This window comes from Lepidochelys kempii, unplaced genomic scaffold (genome assembly GCF_965140285.1).
Source record: "Lepidochelys kempii isolate rLepKem1 unplaced genomic scaffold, rLepKem1.hap1 scaffold_374, whole genome shotgun sequence".
Classification (NCBI taxonomy): domain Eukaryota; kingdom Metazoa; phylum Chordata; order Testudines; family Cheloniidae; genus Lepidochelys; species Lepidochelys kempii.
This window is the reverse complement of record NW_027621937.1, coordinates 10688-30053: the sequence shown is the minus strand read 5'-3', so window position 1 is coordinate 30053 and position 19366 is coordinate 10688. Positions and strand designations below refer to the sequence as shown.

The 19366-nt window shown below is 66.4% G+C and overlaps 1 protein-coding gene across 1 annotated transcript; it reads left to right on the top strand.

Annotated features, from left to right (window-relative positions):
• Positions 1–256: 256 nt before the first annotated feature.
• LOC144930054 (MAM domain-containing protein 2-like) lies at positions 257–18010 on the top strand. Its single transcript, XM_078851085.1, has 6 exons — positions 257–1093; positions 2470–2504; positions 2853–2993; positions 3474–3727; positions 4250–4328; positions 17667–18010. Exons 3-6 carry the CDS (start codon positions 2930–2932, stop codon positions 17717–17719), a joined length of 450 nt encoding a protein of 149 aa, XP_078707211.1. The 5' UTR covers positions 257–1093; positions 2470–2504; positions 2853–2929; the 3' UTR covers positions 17720–18010.
• Positions 18011–19366: the final 1356 nt, after the last annotated feature.

The following is a 19366-nucleotide window of genomic DNA, read 5'->3' as shown; positions in this document are numbered from 1 at the left end:
GACTCCGGCAGCGTCTTCCCGCCGATGACCCCAGGGCGGTTCACACCTCTCCGAGCGACCGGCTCAGGCTCCCTGCAGACTCCGGCAGCGTCTCCCCGCCGGTGACCCCAGGGCGGTTCACACCTCTCCGAGCGACCGGCTCAGGCTCTCTGCAGACTCCGGCAGCGTCTCCCCGCCGGTGACCCCAGGGCGGTTCACACCTCTCCGAGCGACCGGCTCAGGCTCTCTGCAGACTCCGGCAGCGTCTCCACGTGGCTTCGGGCCAGGGGCCCAGGACCCGACATGGCTGGAGCTCGCTTTATGGCCCAGCTCCCTAGCTCGTTATCAGCCTCGTTTGATGCCGGCAGCCAGGGCTGCTATGGCAACAGAATCAAAACACCCGGGGAAGAAGGGCATTAATGTCCGTCACATCCCCGGGGCTGGCTTTCCGGACGCCTGGGTTCCATGACTCAGCTTGACCCTGTAGGATCTCCTCTCCCCTGCCCCTGTGCCTCAGTTTCCCTTCCTGCCCTTGGTCCTATGGCATGGCTCAGAGCAGGGGCCGGTGGCACGTCGGGGTCCCGATCTACCTGGCTGGAAAGGGGACTATGGCTGCTGGCTGTCAGGGCAGTAGAAGTAACGAAGACCACAAGTCAGGAGGTCCAGTGGCAGGGAGTCCCGCAGGCCCCAGGGGAGTCGGGGGAGAGTCCTGCTTCCATTCGCCCCGGGAACCCTGCCAGCCGCCCTGAACTCTGCACATCCTGTCAGCCGCACACATCTGGCTGCCGCCCCAGAGCGGGCAAATTCCCCTTCATTAAAAATTAACACCAACGGCTGAATCATTCGGGGAGAGAACCCAGTAGTCCTGATCACTAGCCCCCACTCCCCTCCCAGAGCCCAGGAGAGAACCCAGGAGTCCTGGCTCCCAGCTCCCCCTGCTCTAACCACTAGCCCCTACTCCCCTCCCAGAGCCGGGGAGAGAACCCAGGAGTCCTGGCTCGGACCCCCCCCTCCTCTAACCCACCAGCCCCCACTCCTCTCCCCGAGCTGGGGAGAGAACCCAGGAGTCCTGGGACACGACTCGAGGTGTGTGCGAGGGAAGGGGCAGTGCAAGGTCAGTCGACGTCTCCAGGGCGTGTGGGGCAGAGGGGTAATGAAAACCAGTTGCATAACGAAGATAAGTGCGTGGATCCCTGGCGGGGTGGGGTGAGGCATGGGGCAGGGGTGGGGTGCAGGGTGGGGCAGAAAAGGGGCAGGCGGGGGGCAGGGGTATATATGCCCGTGGGAACCACTGGTTCAGCCTAAACGTCCGTGAATCCATCCACCGTGAGCCTGGAGGGCAGGTACCGGCTCTGCCTCCTCCTGGGCCCTGGGGGGGCGCTGCTGTGGCATGGTGAGTTCTGAGAGCCCGGACTCCTGGGTTCTCTCCCCGGCTCTGGGAGGGCAGTGGGTGCTGGTGGGTCAGAGCAGGAGGGCTGGGAGCCAGGATGCCTGGGTTCTCTCTGGGAGAGAGAGGGAGGGGAGTGGGAGTGATACAATTTGCAGAGGACACACAAATTAGGGTGTGTGTGTGAAGAGGGGGGGTTACTTTTGCCGTTAGCTTTTGTGTCTTTTCCTAGTTGCTTCTGGGCCTCCCAAAGTGTGCCCCTGAATCTGACCCTCTCTTCGGGGCGGTTTTTGAACCGGCACCTTGCCGTTTGCAGGCATTTCTCTCCCGCCGCCCTGACGTTCGATGGCTGCCTCCTTCCGCGCCCTTCCCCTTTTTTCCGCCCGCCGATGCTCCCGCGGGGAGCTCTTCGGGGGGTGTTTTTCCTCCCCCGCGCGGGTGGTCCGGCCGCATTTGCCTCTCGGCCCAGCTCCCCGGGGCGCCCCGCTTAGGAGTGACGCAAGATATTGGCCGAGAAGAAGCCGTGACCGGGGCCTAGAAATGTTCCCTTCATACCAGTCAACGCAGGGAGGGTTCAACCCCCCCCCCCCATTATTTTCGGGGTTTCTCTTTTTTTCTGGCCTCTCCGGCTCCTGGAGCATTTCCCAGTCCCGGACCAGACGTCCGGTTGTTACAGGGACCGGCCCGCTCTTAGGGGCTTGGGCTTGGGTCCGCGACTCAACCGTGCCCCCCCCAGGGGAAAAAACAGCCCCCGTGTTTCACAGTTGACACCTGGTCACCCTGCCGTGGGGGGGTCAGTCCCACCCCATGCCTGGGAGAGTAGCAGGGAGAAAACTGGGCCCGTCCGATGCTGGGGGTTTTTCATGGCACTTTCTTTCCTTGGAGGGTTTCTCCTCAGATCTGGCCTGGAGGGTTTGGTGGGGTACAGCTGGGGCGGGGGCAGGGAGCCAGGACTCCTGGGTTCTCTCCCTGGCTCTGGGAGGGGAGTTGGGGCTGGTGGTCAGAGCAGGGGGGGCTGGGAGCCAGGACTCCTGGGTTCTCCCCCCGGCTCAGGGGGTTAGGAGGGCCCAGTTCTGTACCCCATTCCCATGTGTTTTGTGCAGGGTGGATTCGTCCCGCGACCCCCCAGCTGGAGTCGGTGAGTGTCAGACCCACGGGCCGCCCCCCCATCACCCCCTAAGCCCCTCTCACTCGGAGGGCTAAATTGTCACCTGCCTGAACCCATAACCTCTGGCTTTTAGTCTCCCTCTCTGTCCATAAGTAGATGGTGGGGGGAGTCCATAAGTAGGTGGACTCCCATAAGTAGGTCCATAAGTAGGTGGGGGGAGTCCATAAGTAGGTGGACAAGTAGTAGGTGGGGGGGGTCCATAAGATGGTCCATAAGTAGATGGTGGGGGGGAGTCTGTTCCCCAGGGCCCTGGTGGGTGGCAGAGGGAGGCCGGAGGTCCGTGTGGGTCTCACATCCCTCTCCTCAACCCCCGGCCAGGCGAGCTGGTACAGTGCGACTTTGACGACAACGGACACCCCTTCTGCCGCTGGACCCGGCCCGATGCCGGAGACTGGATGAGAACCCAGGGCCTGGCTCCAGGGGAGAGCCCCGGGCCCCCGGGAGGGACCCCTGAGAGAGGTAAGAAAGGTGGGGCTGGTGGGAGACCTGCCTAACCGGCCGCCCCGCCCCAGAGGGGGCCGCGTCTCGGTGCCGGGCGAGGGGTCCCTGTGTCACCAGCCGCCCCGCCCCAGAGGTGGCCGCATCTCAGCGCCGGGCGGGGGGGTCCCTGTGTAACCAGCCGCCCCGCCCCAGAGGTGGCCGCATCTCGGCGCCGGGCGAGGGGTCCCTGTGTCACCAGCCGCCCCGCCCCAGAGGTGGCCGCATCTCAGCGCCGGGCGGGGGGTCCCTGTGTAACCAGCCGCCCCGCCCCAGAGGTGGCCGCATCTCGGTGCCGGGCGAGGGGTCCCTGTGTCACCAGCCGCCCCGCCCCAGAGGTGGCCGCATCTCGGTGCTGGGCGAGGGGTCCCTGTGTAACCAGCCGCCCCGCCCCAGAGGTGGCCGCATCTCGGCGCCGGGCGAGGGGTCCCTGGCTAAGAGGAGTTTCTCGCCCCACCCCAGCGGGGTTTTACGTCACCCCGGTGGCCCGGGCCCCGGGGGCGGTGGAGCTGCGCAGTCTGGAGCTGGCGAGGGCCTCGGTCGTCTGCCTGGAGTTCCTCTACTATGTACGGGGACGTTGCGGGTCCTGGCTCGCGGTGCTGCCCCGGGGCCCCGCCGGCTACGGCGCCCCCCAGTGGAACCGGACGGGACTGCAGAGCTCGGCCTGGCTGAGGGGGGCCGTCACCCTGAGCGCCCCCCCCGAGCAGCCCTTTAAGGTGAGCAGGGGGGGCATATTCCACCCAGCACCTAACCCTGATGCATGTGGCCTGGGGGGCTGCGTGGTGGGGGGCTGCAGGGGGGAAGGTGGGCTGGGTGGGGAGGGGAAGGGCGTGGAGAGGGGTGGAGGCTGGATGGGGTGAGGAAGGTGAGGGTGGGGCAAGGGGGTTGGGTGGGGGAGGGGAAGGTGAGGGGTGGAGGCTGGGTGATGGGAGGGGAAGGTGGGGGTGGGGGTGGAGGCTGGGTGGGGGAGGGGAAGGTGAGGGTGGGGAAGGGGTAGGGGTGGAGGCTGGGTGGGGGGAGGGGAAGATGAGGGTGGGGGAAGGAGGGCTGGGTGGGGGAGGGGTGTGAGGGTGGGGGACAGGGGGGGTCTGGGGACAGGAGGTAGGAAGATGTGGGGAGGCATGGGGAAGCAGAAGGGGAAGGTTGGTAGCGGCAGGGGGGTCGGGGGGGCTGGCGGGGGGAGAGGCTCCCAGGGGTCCCCCCGAAGCCCCCTCTCTGTCTATTCCTCCTCCCGGCAGGTTGTTTTCCGAGCCGCCCGCACCCCAGACTTCGACCTGGCCCTGGACTCCGTCTCCATCCGCCTGGGGCCCTGCTCCCGTACGTACAGACAGACGGACGGACGCCCCCCCCGCCCCCTCCACCCCAAATCCCCCCCTTCCCCTGCTGCGGGGTTTAGCTTCCCCAAGTTCTTTGTCTGGGAATTTCCTTGGTTTTTTACATCCCCATTCAGTCCCGTTAATCTCCGGGGTCCCTGGGGAGGGGGGCAGCATCTGCCCCCCACCCCCGGCTCCCGTCCGGGTCGTGGCTTTCCTGGGCCAGAAGAAAAGCGATTTCTCAGCTGCCCCCAACCGCCGGGCCGGGCTCACACCCGTTCGGGCCCAGCCTCACCCGCTTGTTGCCCGGCGGGCCAGGGCGGGGCCACCTCACACGCCCCCCTGTGGGGTGCCCGGCCGGGGCCAGCACGTTCCGTGTCACGAGTCTGTTGGGCCTCAGCAGAGGGGCTGAGACGGGGGAGTCAGCGACGGGTGGGGGTTACAGGGCGTTTAGGGGGTCAGACAGGGAGCTGGGCGGGGTAAATGGGGATAGATAGATAGATAGATAGATAGATAGATAGAGGGGGTGGATTGGGATAGATAGGTGGGCATGTCCGGGGAGGGAGGGAGGGATGCATGGATGGAGGGATGGAAGGAAGGATGGACGGGCGGGCGCGTGTGGGGATGAAGGGATAGACGGGTGGAGAGCCGGGCGCGTGTGAGGATGGATGCAGGGATGGAAGGAAGGATGGACGGGCGGGCGCGTGTGGGGATGGATGGAGGGAGGGATGGAAGGAAGGATGGATGGGCGGGCGCGTGTGAGGATGGAGGGAGGGATGGAAGGAAGGATGGACGGGCGGGCGCGTGTGGGGATGGAGGGATAGACGGGTGGAGAGCCAGGCATGCTGGGGGATTGATGGATGCAGGGATGGAAGGAAGGATGGACGGGCGGGCGCGTGTGGGGATGGATGGAGGGATGGAAGGAAGGATGGACGGGCGGGCGCGTGTGGGGATGGAGGGATAGACGGGTGGAGAGCCAGGCATGCTGGGGGATGGAGGGAGGGAGGGATGGAAGGAAGGATGGACGGGCGGGCGCGTGTGGGGATGAAGGGATAGACGGGTGGAGAGCCAGGCATGCTGGGGGATGGAGGGAGGGAGGGATGGAAGGAAGGATGGACGGGCGGGCGCGTGTGGGGATGGATGGAAGGAAGGATGGAAGGAAGGATGGATGGGTGGGCGCGTGTGGGGATGAAGGGATAGACGGGTGGAGAGCCAGGCATGCTGGGGGATTGATGGATGCAGGGATGGAAGGAAGGATGGACGGGCGGGCGCGTGTGGGGATGGATGGAGGGAGGGATGGAAGGAAGGATGGACGGGCGGGCGCGTGTGGGGATGAAGAGATAGACGGGTGGAGAGCCGGGCGCGTGTGGGGATGGATGGAGGGAGGGATGGAAGGAAGGATGGACGGGCGGGCGCGTGTGAGGATGGAGGGAGGGATGGAAGGAAGGATGGACGGGCGGGCGCGTGTGGGGATGGATGGAGGGAGGGATGGAAGGAAGGATGGACGGGCGAGCGCGTGTGGGGATGGATGGAGGGAGAGATGGAAGGAAGGATGGACGGGCGGGCGCGTGTGAGGATGGATGCAGGGATGGAAGGAAGGATGGACGGGCGGGCGCGTGTGGGGATGGAGGGATAGACGGGTGGAGAGCCAGGCATGCTGGGGGATGGATGGAGGGCGGGATGGAAGGAAGGATGGACGGGCGGGCGCATATGAGGATGGATGGAGGGAGGGATGGAAGGAAGGATGGACAGGCGGGCGCGTGTGGGGATGGATGCAGGGATGGAAGGAAGGATGGACGGGCGGGCGCGTGTGAGGATGGATGCAGGGATGGAAGGAAGGATGGACGGGCGGGCGCGTGTGGGGATGGATGCAGGGATGGAAGGAAGGATGGACGGGCGGGCGCGTGTGAGGATGGATGCAGGGATGGAAGGAAGGATGGACGGGCGGGCGCGTGTGGGGATGAAGAGATAGACGGGTGGAGAGCCGGGCGCGTGTGAGGATGGATGCAGGGATGGAAGGAAGGATGGACGGGCGGGCGCGTGTGGGGATGGAGGGATAGACGGGTGGAGAGCCAGGCATGCTGGGGGATGGATGGAAGGAAGGATGGACGGGCGGGCGCGTGTGGGGATGGATGGAGGGAGGGATGGAAGGAAGGATGGACGGGCGGGCGCGTGTGGGGATGGATGGAGGGATGGAAGGAAGGATGGATGGGCAGGCGCGTGTGGGGATGGATGGAGGGAGGGATGGAAGGAAGGATGGACGGGCGGGCGCGTGTGGGGATGGATGGAGGGAGGGATGGAAGGAAGGATGGACGGGCGGGCGCGTGTGAGGATGGATGCAGGGATGGAAGGAAGGATGGACGGGCGGGCGCGTGTGGGGATGGATGGAGGGAGGGATGGAAGGAAGGATGGACGGGCGGGCGCGTGTGAGGATGGATGGAGGGATGGAAGGAAGGATGGACGGGCGGGGCGCGTGTGGGGATGGATGGAGGGAGGGGTGGAAGGAAGGATGGACGGGCGGGCGCGTGTGAGGATGGATGGAGGGATGGAAGGAAGGATGGACGGGCGGGGCGCGTGTGGGGATGGAGGGATAGACGGGTGGAGAGCCAGGCATGCTGGGGGATGGATGGAGGGAGGGATGGAAGGAAGGATGGACGGGCGGGCGCGTGTGAGGATGGATGCAGGGATGGAAGGAAGGATGGACGGGCGGGCGCGTGTGGGGATGGATGGATGGAGGGATGGAAGGAAGGATGGATGGGCGGGCGCGTGTGAGGATGGATGGAGGGATGGAAGGAAGGATGGACGGGCGGGCGCGTGTGGGGATGGAGGGATAGACGGGTGGAGAGCCAGGCATGCTGGGGGATGGATGGAGGGAGGGATGGAAGGAAGGATGGACGGGCGGGCGCGTGTGGGGATGAAGGGATAGACGGGTGGAGAGCCGGGCGCGTGTGGGGATGGATGGAGGGAGGGATGGAAGGAAGGATGGACGGGCGGGCGCGTGTGGGGATGGATGGAGGGAGGGATGGAAGGAAGGATGGACGGGCGGGCGCGTGTGAGGATGGATGGAGGGATGGAAGGAAGGATGGACGGGCGGGCGCGTGTGGGGATGGAGGGATAGACGGGTGGAGAGCCGGGCGCGTGTGGGGATGGATGGAGGGAGAGATGGAAGGAAGGATGGACGGGCGGGCGCGTGTGGGGATGGATGGAGGGAGGGATGGAAGGAAGGATGGACGGGCGGGCGCGTGTGGGGATGGATGGAGGGATGGAAGGAAGGATGGACGGGCGGGCGCGTGTGGGGATGGAGGGATAGACGGGTGGAGAGCCGGGCGCGTGTGGGGATGGATGGAGGGAGAGATGGAAGGAAGGATGGACGGGCGGGCGCGTGTGGGGATGGATGGAGGGAGGGATGGAAGGAAGGATGGACGGGCGGGCGCGTGTGGGGATGGATGGAGGGATGGAAGGAAGGATGGACGGGCGAGCGCGTGTGGGGATGGAGGGATAGACGTGTGGAGAGCCAGACATGCTGGGGGATGGATGGAAGGAAGGATGGACGGGCGGGCGCGTGTGGGGATGGATGGAGGGAGGGATGGAAGGAAGGATGGACGGGCGGGCGCGTGTGGGGATGGATGGAGGGAGGGATGGAAGGAAGGATGGACGGGCGGGCGCGTGTGGGGATGGAGGGATAGACGGGTGGAGAGCCAGACATGCTGGGGGATTGATGGATGCAGGGATGGAAGGAAGGATGGACGGGCGGGCGCGTGTGGGGATGGATGGAGGGAGGGATGGAAGGAAGGATGGACGGGCGGGCGCGTGTGGGGATGAAGAGATAGACGGGTGGAGAGCCGGGCGCGTGTGGGGATGGATGGAGGGAGGGATGGAAGGAAGGATGGACGGGCGGGCGCGTGTGAGGATGGAGGGAGGGATGGAAGGAAGGATGGACGGGCGGGCGCGTGTGGGGATGGATGGAGGGAGAGATGGAAGGAAGGATGGACGGGCGGGCGCGTGTGAGGATGGATGCAGGGATGGAAGGAAGGATGGACGGGCGGGCGCGTGTGGGGATGGAGGGATAGACGGGTGGAGAGCCAGGCATGCTGGGGGATGGATGGAGGGCGGGATGGAAGGAAGGATGGACGGGCGGGCGCATATGAGGATGGATGGAGGGAGGGATGGAAGGAAGGATGGACAGGCGGGCGCGTGTGGGGATGGATGCAGGGATGGAAGGAAGGATGGACGGGCGGGCGCGTGTGAGGATGGATGCAGGGATGGAAGGAAGGATGGACGGGCGGGCGCGTGTGGGGATGGATGCAGGGATGGAAGGAAGGATGGACGGGCGGGCGCGTGTGAGGATGGATGCAGGGATGGAAGGAAGGATGGACGGGCGGGCGCGTGTGGGGATGAAGAGATAGACGGGTGGAGAGCCGGGCGCGTGTGAGGATGGATGCAGGGATGGAAGGAAGGATGGACGGGCGGGCGCGTGTGGGGATGGAGGGATAGACGGGTGGAGAGCCAGGCATGCTGGGGGATGGATGGAAGGAAGGATGGACGGGCGGGCGCGTGTGGGGATGGATGGAGGGAGGGATGGAAGGAAGGATGGACGGGCGGGCGCGTGTGGGGATGGATGGAGGGAGGGATGGAAGGAAGGATGGACGGGCGGGCGCGTGTGGGGATGGATGGAGGGAGGGATGGAAGGAAGGATGGACGGGCGGGCGCGTGTGAGGATGGATGCAGGGATGGAAGGAAGGATGGACGGGCGGGCGCGTGTGGGGATGGAGGGATAGACGGGTGGAGAGCCAGGCATGCTGGGGGATGGATGGAGGGAGGGATGGAAGGAAGGATGGACGGGCGGGCGCGTGTGGGGATGAAGGGATAGACGGGTGGAGAGCCGGGCGCGTGTGGGGATGGATGGAGGGAGGGATGGAAGGAAGGATGGACGGGCGGGCGCGTGTGGGGATGGATGGAGGGAGGGATGGAAGGAAGGATGGACGGGCGGGCGCGTGTGGGGATGGATGGAGGGATGGAAGGAAGGATGGACGGGCGAGCGCGTGTGGGGATGGAGGGATAGACGTGTGGAGAGCCAGACATGCTGGGGGATGGATGGAAGGAAGGATGGACGGGCGGGCGCGTGTGGGGATGGATGGAGGGAGGGATGGAAGGAAGGATGGACGGGCGGGCGCGTGTGGGGATGGATGGAGGGAGGGATGGAAGGAAGGATGGACGGGCGGGCGCGTGTGGGGATGGAGGGATAGACGGGTGGAGAGCCAGACATGCTGGGGGATGGATGGAGGGAGGGATGGAAGGAAGGATGGACGGGCGGGCGCGTGTGGGGATGGAGGGATAGACGGGTGGAGAGCCAGACATGCTGGGGGATGGATGGAGGGAGGGATGGAAGGAAGGATGGACGGGCGGGCGCGTGTGGGGATGGATGGAGGGAGGGATGGAAGGAAGGATGGACGGGCGGGCGCGTGTGGGGATGGATGGAGGGATGGAAGGAAGGATGGATGGGCAGGCGCGTGTGGGGATGGATGGAGGGAGGGATGGAAGGAAGGATGGACGGGCGGGCGCGTGTGGGGATGGATGGAGGGAGGGATGGAAGGAAGGATGGACGGGCGGGCGCGTGTGAGGATGGATGCAGGGATGGAAGGAAGGATGGACGGGCGGGCGCGTGTGGGGATGGATGGAGGGAGGGATGGAAGGAAGGATGGACGGGCGGGCGCGTGTGAGGATGGATGGAGGGATGGAAGGAAGGATGGACGGGCGGGCGCGTGTGGGGATGGATGGAGGGAGGGGTGGAAGGAAGGATGGACGGGCGGGCGCGTGTGAGGATGGATGGAGGGATGGAAGGAAGGATGGACGGGCGGGCGCGTGTGGGGATGGAGGGATAGACGGGTGGAGAGCCAGGCATGCTGGGGGATGGATGGAGGGAGGGATGGAAGGAAGGATGGACGGGCGGGCGCGTGTGGGGATGAAGGGATAGACGGGTGGAGAGCCGGGCGCGTGTGGGGATGGATGGAGGGAGGGATGGAAGGAAGGATGGACGGGCGGGCGCGTGTGGGGATGGATGGAGGGAGGGATGGAAGGAAGGATGGACGGGCGGGCGCGTGTGAGGATGGATGGAGGGATGGAAGGAAGGATGGACGGGCGGGCGCGTGTGGGGATGGAGGGATAGACGGGTGGAGAGCCGGGCGCGTGTGGGGATGGATGGAGGGAGAGATGGAAGGAAGGATGGACGGGCGGGCGCGTGTGGGGATGGATGGAGGGAGGGATGGAAGGAAGGATGGACGGGCGGGCGCGTGTGGGGATGGATGGAGGGAGGGATGGAAGGAAGGATGGATGGGCAGGCGCGTGTGGGGATGGATGGAGGGAGGGATGGAAGGAAGGATGGACGGGCGGGCGCGTGTGGGGGATGGATGGAGGGATGGAAGGAAGGATGGACGGGCGGGCGCGTGTGGGGATGGAGGGATAGACGGGTGGAGAGCCGGGCGCGTGTGGGGATGGATGGAGGGAGAGATGGAAGGAAGGATGGACGGGCGGGCGCGTGTGGGGATGGATGGAGGGAGGGATGGAAGGAAGGATGGACGGGCGGGCGCGTGTGGGGATGGATGGAGGGATGGAAGGAAGGATGGACGGGCGAGCGCGTGTGGGGATGGAGGGATAGACGTGTGGAGAGCCAGACATGCTGGGGGATGGATGGAAGGAAGGATGGACGGGCGGGCGCGTGTGGGGATGGATGGAGGGAGGGATGGAAGGAAGGATGGACGGGCGGGCGCGTGTGGGGATGGATGGAGGGAGGGATGGAAGGAAGGATGGACGGGCGGGCGCGTGTGGGGATGGAGGGATAGACGGGTGGAGAGCCAGACATGCTGGGGGATTGATGGATGCAGGGATGGAAGGAAGGATGGACGGGCGGGCGCGTGTGGGGATGGATGGAGGGAGGGATGGAAGGAAGGATGGACGGGCGGGGCGCGTGTGGGGATGAAGAGATAGACGGGTGGAGAGCCGGGCGCGTGTGGGGATGGATGGAGGGAGGGATGGAAGGAAGGATGGACGGGCGGGCGCGTGTGAGGATGGAGGGAGGGATGGAAGGAAGGATGGACGGGCGGGCGCGTGTGGGGATGGATGGAGGGAGGGATGGAAGGAAGGATGGACGGGCGAGCGCGTGTGGGGATGGATGGAGGGAGAGATGGAAGGAAGGATGGACGGGGGGGCGCGTGTGAGGATGGATGCAGGGATGGAAGGAAGGATGGACGGGCGGGCGCGTGTGGGGATGGAGGGATAGACGGGTGGAGAGCCAGGCATGCTGGGGGATGGATGGAGGGCGGGATGGAAGGAAGGATGGACGGGCGGGCGCATATGAGGATGGATGGAGGGAGGGATGGAAGGAAGGATGGACAGGCGGGCGCGTGTGGGGATGGATGCAGGGATGGAAGGAAGGATGGACGGGCGGGGCGCGTGTGAGGATGGATGCAGGGATGGAAGGAAGGATGGACGGGCGGGCGCGTGTGGGGATGGATGCAGGGATGGAAGGAAGGATGGACGGGGGGGCGCGTGTGAGGATGGATGCAGGGATGGAAGGAAGGATGGACGGGCGGGCGCGTGTGAGGATGGATGCAGGGATGGAAGGAAGGATGGACGGGCGGGCGCGTGTGGGGATGGATGCAGGGATGGAAGGAAGGATGGACAGGCGGGCGCGTGTGAGGATGGATGCAGGGATGGAAGGAAGGATGGACGGGCAGGCGCGTGTGGGGATGGATGGAGGGATGGAAGGAAGGATGGACGGGCAGGCGCGTGTGGGGATGGAGGGAGGGATGGAAGGAAGGATGGACGGGCAGGCGCGTGTGGGGATGGATGGAGGGATGGAAGGAAGGATGGACGGGCGGGCGCGTGTGGGGATGGATGCAGGGATGGAAGGAAGGATGGACGGGCGGGCGCGTGTGGGGATGGATGCAGGGATGGAAGGAAGGATGGACGGGCGGGCGCGTGTGAGGATGGATGCAGGGATGGAAGGAAGGATGGACGGGCGGGCGCGTGTGGGGATGAAGAGATAGACGGGTGGAGAGCCGGGCGCGTGTGAGGATGGATGCAGGAGGGATGGAAGGAAGGATGGACGGGCGGGCGCGTGTGGGGATGGAGGGATAGACGGGTGGAGAGCCAGGCATGTGGGGGATGGATGGAAGGAAGGATGGACGGGCGGGCGCGTGTGGGGATGGATGCGGAGGGATGGAAGGCAGGTTGAGACGGGCGGCGCGTGTGGGGATGGATGGAGGGGGATGGAAGGAAGGATGGACGGGCGGGCGCGTGTGGGATGGATGGAGGGAGGGATGGAAGGAAGGATGGACGGCGGGCGCGTGTGAGGATGGATGCAGGGATGGAAGGAAGGATGGACGGGCGGGCGCGTGTGGGGATGGAGGGATAGACGGGTGGAGAGCCAGGCATGCTGGGGGATGGATGGAGGGAGGGGATGGAAGGAAGGATGGACGGGCGGGCGCGTGTGGGGGATGAAGGGATAGACGGGTGGAGAGCCGGGCGCGTGTGGGGATGGATGAGGAGGGATGGAAGGAAGGATGGACGGGCGGGCGCGTGTGGGGATGGATGGAGGGAGGGATGGAAGGAAGGATGGACGGGCGGGCGCGTGTGGGGATGGATGGAGGGATGGAAGGAAGGATGGACGGGCGAGCGCGTGTGGGGATGGAGGGATAGACGTGTGGAGAGCCAGACATGCTGGGGGATGGATGGAAGGAAGGATGGACGGGCGGGCGCGTGTGGGGATGGAGGATAGACGGGTGGAGAGCCGGGCGCGTGTGGGATGGATGGAGGGAGGGATGGAAGGAGGATGGACGGGCGGGCGCGTGTGGGGATGGATGGAGGGAGGGATGGAAGGAAGGATGGACGGGCGGGCGCGTGTGGGGATGGAGGGATAGGCGGGTGGAGAGCCAGACATGCTGGGGGATGGATGGAGGGAGGGATGGAAGGAAGGATGGACGGGCGGGCGCGTGTGGGGATGGATGGAGGGAGGGATGGAAGGAAGGATGGACGGGGCGGGCGCGTGTGGGGATGGATGGAGGGATGGAAGGAAGGATGGATGGGCAGGCGCGTGTGGGGATGGATGGAGGGAGGGATGGAAGGAAGGATGGACGGGCGGGCGCGTGTGGGGATGGATGGAGGGAGGGATGGAAGGAAGGATGGACGGGCGGGCGCGTGTGAGGATGGATGCAGGGATGGAAGGAAGGGATGGACGGGCGGGGCGCGTGTGGGGATGGATGGAGGGAGGGATGGAAGGAAGGATGGACGGGCGGGCGCGTGTGAGGATGGATGGAGGGATGGAAGGAAGGATGGACGGGCGGGCGCGTGTGGGGATGGATGGAGGGAGGGGTGGAAGGAAGGATGGACGGGCGGGCGCGTGTGAGGATGGATGGAGGGATGGAAGGAAGGATGGACGGGCGGGCGCGTGTGGGGGATGGAGGGATAGACGGGTGGAGAGCCAGGCATGCTGGGGATGGATGGAGGAGGGATGGAAGAAGGATGGGACGGGCGGGCCGCGTGTGGGGATGAAGGGATAGACGGGTGGAGAGCCGGGCGCGTGTGGGGATGGATGGAGGGAGGGATGGAAGGAAGGATGGACGGGCGGGCGCGTGTGGGGATGGATGGAGGGAGGGATGGAAGGAAGGATGGACGGGCGGGCGCGTGTGAGGATGGATGGAGGGATGGAAGGAAGGATGGACGGGCGGGCGCGTGTGGGGATGGAGGGATAGACGGGTGGAGAGCCGGGCGCGTGTGGGGATGGATGGAGGGAGAGATGGAAGGAGGATGGACGGGCGGGCGCGTGTGGGGATGGATGGAGGGATGGAAGGAAGGATGGACGGGCGGGCGCGTGTGGGGGATGGAGGGATAGACGGGTGGAGAGCCGGGCGCGTGTGGGGATGGATGGAGGGAGAGATGGAAGGAAGGATGGACGGGCGGCGCGTGTGGGGATGGATGGAGGGAGGGATGGAAGGAAGGATGGACGGGCGGGGCGCGTGTGGGGATGGATGGAGGGATGGAAGGAAGGATGGACGGCGAGCGCGTGTGGGGATGGAGGGATAGACGTGTGGAGAGCCAGACATGCTGGGGGATGGATGGAAGGAAGGATGGACGGGCGGGCGCGTGTGGGGATGGATGGAGGGAGGGATGGAAGGAAGGATGGACGGGCGGGCGCGTGTGGGGATGGATGGAGGGAGGGATGGAAGGAAGGATGGACGGGCGGGCGCGTGTGGGGATGGAGGGATAGACGGGTGGAGAGCCAGACATGCTGGGGGATGGATGGAGGGAGGGATGGAAGGAAGGATGGACGGGCGGGCGCGTGTGGGGATGAAGGGATAGACGGGTGGGGAGCCAGACATGCTGGGGGATGGATGGAGGGAGGGATGGAAGGAAGGATGGACGGGCGGGCGCGTGTGGGGATGGATGGAGGGAGGGATGGAAGGAAGGATGGACGGGCGGGCGCGTGTGGGGATGGATGGGAGGGATGGAAGGAAGGATGGATGGGCAGGCGCGTGTGGGGATGGATGGAGGGAGGGATGGAAGGAAGGATGGACGGGCGGGCGCGTGTGGGGATGGAGGGATAGACGGGTGGAGAGCCAGCATGCTGGGGGATTGATGGATGCAGGGATGGAAGGAAGGATGGACGGGTGGGCGCGTGTGGGGTTGGATGGAGGGAGGGATGGAAGGAAGGATGGACGGGCGGGCGCGTGTGGGGATGGAGGGATAGACGGGTGGAGAGCCAGGCATGCTGGGGGATGGAGGGAGGGAGGGATGGAAGGAAGGATGGACGGGCGGGCGCGTGTGGGGATGAAGGATAGACGGGTGGAGAGCCGGGCGCGTGTGGGGATGGATGGAAGGAAGGATGGAAGGAAGGATGGATGGGCGGGCGGCGTGTGAGGATGGAGGGAGGGATGGAAGGAAGGATGGACGGGCGGGCGCGTGTGGGGATGGATGGATGGAAGGAAGGATGGAAGGAAGGATGGATGGGCGGGCGCGTGTGGGGATGAAGGGATAGACGGGTGGAGAGCCAGGCATGCTGGGGATGGATGGAGGGATGGATGGAAGGAAGGATGGACGGGCAGGCGCGTGTGGGGATGGATGGAGGGAGGGATGGAAGGAAGGATGGACGGGCGGGCGCGTGTGGGGATGGATGGAGGGGAGGGATGGGAAGGAAGGATGGACGGGTGGGCGCGTGTGGGGATGAAGAGATAGACGGGTGGAGAGCCGGGCGCGTGTGAGGATGGAGGAGGGATGGAAGGAAGGATGGACGGGCGGGCGCGTGTGGGGATGAAGGGATAGACGGGTGGAGAGCCAGGCATGCTGGGGGATGGATGGAGGGAGGGATGGAAGGAAGGATGGACGGGCGGGCGCATATGAGGATGGATGGAGGGAGGGATGGAAGGAAGGATGGACGGGCGGCGCGTGTGGGGATGGATGGAGGGAGGGATGGAAGGAAGGATGGACGGGCGGGCGCGTGTGAGGATGGATGCAGGGATGGAAGGAAGGATGGACGGGCGGGCGCGTGTGGGGATGGAGGGATAGACGGGTGGAGAGCCAGGCATGCTGGGGGATGGATGGAGGGAGGGATGGAAGGAAGGATGGACGGGCGGGCGCATATGAGGATGGATGGAGGGAGGGATGAAGGAAGGATGGACGGGCGGGCTCGTGTGGGGATGGATGGAGGGAGGGATGGAAGGAAGGATGGACGGGCGGGCTCGTGTGGGGATGGATGGAGGGAGGGATGGAAGGAAGGATGGACGGGCGGGCGCGTGTGGGGATGGATGGAGGGAGGGATGGAAGGAAGGATGGACGGGCGGGCGTGTGTGGGGATGGAGGGAGGGAGGGATGGAAGGAAGGATGGACGGGTGGGCGCGTGTGGGGATGGAGGGATAGACGGGTGGAGAGCCAGGCATGCTGGGGGATGGATAGAGGGAGGGATGGAAGGAAGGATGGGACGGGCGGGCCGCATATGAGGATGGATGGAGGGATGGAAGGAAGGATGGACGGGCGGGCGCGTGTGGGGATGGATGGAGGGATGGAAGGAAGGATGGACGGGCGGGCGCGTGTGGGGATGGATGGAGGGATGGAAGGAAGGATGGACGGGCGGGCGCGTGTGGGGATGGAGGGATAGACGGGTGGAGAGCCAGGCATGCTGGGGGATGGATGGAGGGAGGGATGGAAGGAAGGATGGACGGGCGGGCGCGTGTGGGGATGGATGGAGGGAGGGATGGAAGGAAGGATGGACGGGCGGGCGCGTGTGGGGATGGATGGAGGGAGGGATGGAAGGAAGGACGGACGGGCGGGCGCGTGTGGGGATGGAGGGATAGACGGGTGGAGAGCCAGACATGCTGGGGGATGGATGGAGGGAGGGATGGAAGGAAGGATGGACGGGCGGGCGCGTGTGGGGATGGAGGGATAGACGGGTGGAGAGCCAGACATGCTGGGGGATGGATGGAGGGAGGGATGGAAGGAAGGATGGACGGGCGGGCGCGTGTGGGGATGGATGGAGGGAGGGATGGAAGGAAGGATGGACGGGCGGGCGCGTGTGGGGATGGATGGAGGGATGGAAGGAAGGATGGATGGGCAGGCGCGTGTGGGGATGGATGGAGGGAGGATGGAAGGAAGGATGGACGGGCGGGCGCGTGTGGGGATGGAGGGAAATAGACGGGACTCTGAGATAGCGCGTATGGAGGGAGGGATGGAAGGAAGGATGGACGGGCGGGCGCGTGTGGGGATGAAGGGATAGACGGGTGGAGAGCCGGGCGCGTGTGGGGATGGATGGAGGGAGGGATGGAAGGAAGGATGGACGGGCGGGCGCGTGTGGGGATGGAGGGAGGGATGGAAGGAAGGATGGACGGGCGGGCGCGTGTGGGGATGGAGGGAGGGATGGAAGGAAGGATGGACGGGCGGGCGCGTGTGGGGATGGAGGGATAGACGGGTGGAGAGCCAGGCATGCTGGGGGATGGATGGAGGGAGGGATGGAAGGAAGGATGGACGGGCGGGCGCGTGTGGGGATGGATGGAGGGAGGGATGGAAGGAAGGATGGACGGGCGGGCGCGTGTGGGGATGAAGGGATAGACGGGTGGAGAGCCGGGCGCGTGTGGGATGATGGAGGGAGGGATGGAAGGAAGGATGGACGGGCGGGCGCGTGTGGGGATGGATGGAGGGATGGAAGGAAGGATGGACAGGCGGGCGCGTGTGGGGATGGAGGGAGGGATGGAAGGAAGATGGACGGGCGGGCGCGTGTGGGGATGGATGGAGGGAGGGATTCTTCGTGTCTCCTGTTAACCCCCCCACATCTCCTCCTACCCGCCCCCCCCCACAGAGGGCTATTACATCTACGCCGAGGCGGGAGCCTGCAGCTGGGCCAGTCCGTGAGCCTGGAGTCCAGGATTTCTGCACCGCGGATGCCGTCTGCGTGGTGTTTTACTGCTACATGGCCGGCATCGTGCAGACCGGAACCCAGCTCCGGGTGCTGGCCCGGGGGCCCTCCGGCCCCACACTCCCCCTCTGGACCCGTACCGGCCTTCAGAGCCCAGCCTGGCTGCTGGGCTCCGCCAGCGTGCCCGCCGGCCGCCTGCAGCCCACTCGGGTGAGCGGGATTGCGGGGGCAGGGGGGTTGGGCTGGAGTGGGGGTCCCCCTCCCCATTCTAGGGTGTCCCCTGATTCGTTAGCCCTCTGGGGCATTGCTGCTTCCGCCATGGTATCCCTGGAACTCCCTGCTGCAGGGTGGGACAGGGCGGGAGCCTGAACTCGGCGCAGGGCGGATGCTGGGGTTGCTGGGCCCAGGAGGCTGATCTTGGCGCAGGGGGGACGCTGGGGTTGATGGGCCCAGGGGGGCTGATCTCGCGCAGGGGGATGCTGGGGTTGATGGGCCCAGGGGGGCTGATCTCGGCGCAGGGGGGATGCTGGGTTGCTGGGCCCAGGGAGGCTGATCTCGGCGCAGGGGGGATGCTGGGGTTGATGGGCCCAGGGAGGTTGATCTCGGCGCAGGGGGGACGCTGGGGTTGATGGGCCCAGGGGGGCTGATCTCGTCGCAGGGGGACGCCGGGGTTGATGGGCCCAGGGGGGCTGATCTCGGGGCAGGGGGGATGCTGGGGTTGATGGGCCCAGGGGGGCTGATCTCGGCGCAGGGGGGACGCTGGGGTTGATGGGCCCAGGGGGGCTGATCTCGGCGCAGGTGGGACGCCGGGGTTGATGGCCAGGGGGGCTGATCTCGGGGCAGGGGGGCTGCTGGGGTAGATGGGCCTAGGGGGGCTGATCTCGGGGTAGGCGGGACGCTGGGGTTGATGGGCCCAGGGGGCTGATCTCGGGGCAGGCGGGATGCTGGGGTTGATGGGCCCAGGGGGGGCTGATCTCGGCACAGGGGGGATGCTGGGGTTGATGGGCCCAGGGAGGCTGATCTCGGCGCAGGCGGGACGCCGGGGTTGCTGGGCCCAGGGGGGCTGATCTCGGGGCAGGCGGGACGCCGGGGTTGCTGGGCCCAGGGGGGCTGATCTCAGGGCAGGCGGGATGCTGGGGTTGATGGGCCCAGGGGGGCTGATCTCGGAGCAGGGGGGATGCTGGGGTTGATGGGCCCAGGGAGCCTGATCTCGGGCAGGCGGGATGCTGGGGTTGATGGGCCCAGGGGGCCTGATCTCGGACAGGCGGGACGCTGGGGTTGATGGCCAGGGGGCTTGATCTCGGGGCAGGCGGGTTGCTGGGGTTGATGGGCCCAGGGGGCTGATCTCGGGGCAGGGGGATGCTGGGGTTGATGGGCCCAGGGGGGCTGATCTCGGCGCAGGGGGGATGCTGGGGTAGATGGGCCCAGGGGGGCTGATCTCGGCGCAGGGGGGATGCTGGGGTTGATGGGCCCAGGGGGGCTGATCTCGGGCAGGCGGGTTGCTGGGGTTTGATGGGCCCAGGGGGGCTGATCTCGGGGCAGGGGGGATGCTGGGGTTGATGGGCCCAGGGGGCTGATCTCGGGGCAGGGGGGATGCTGGGGTAGATGGGCCCAGGGGGGCTGATCTCGGCGCAGGGGGGATG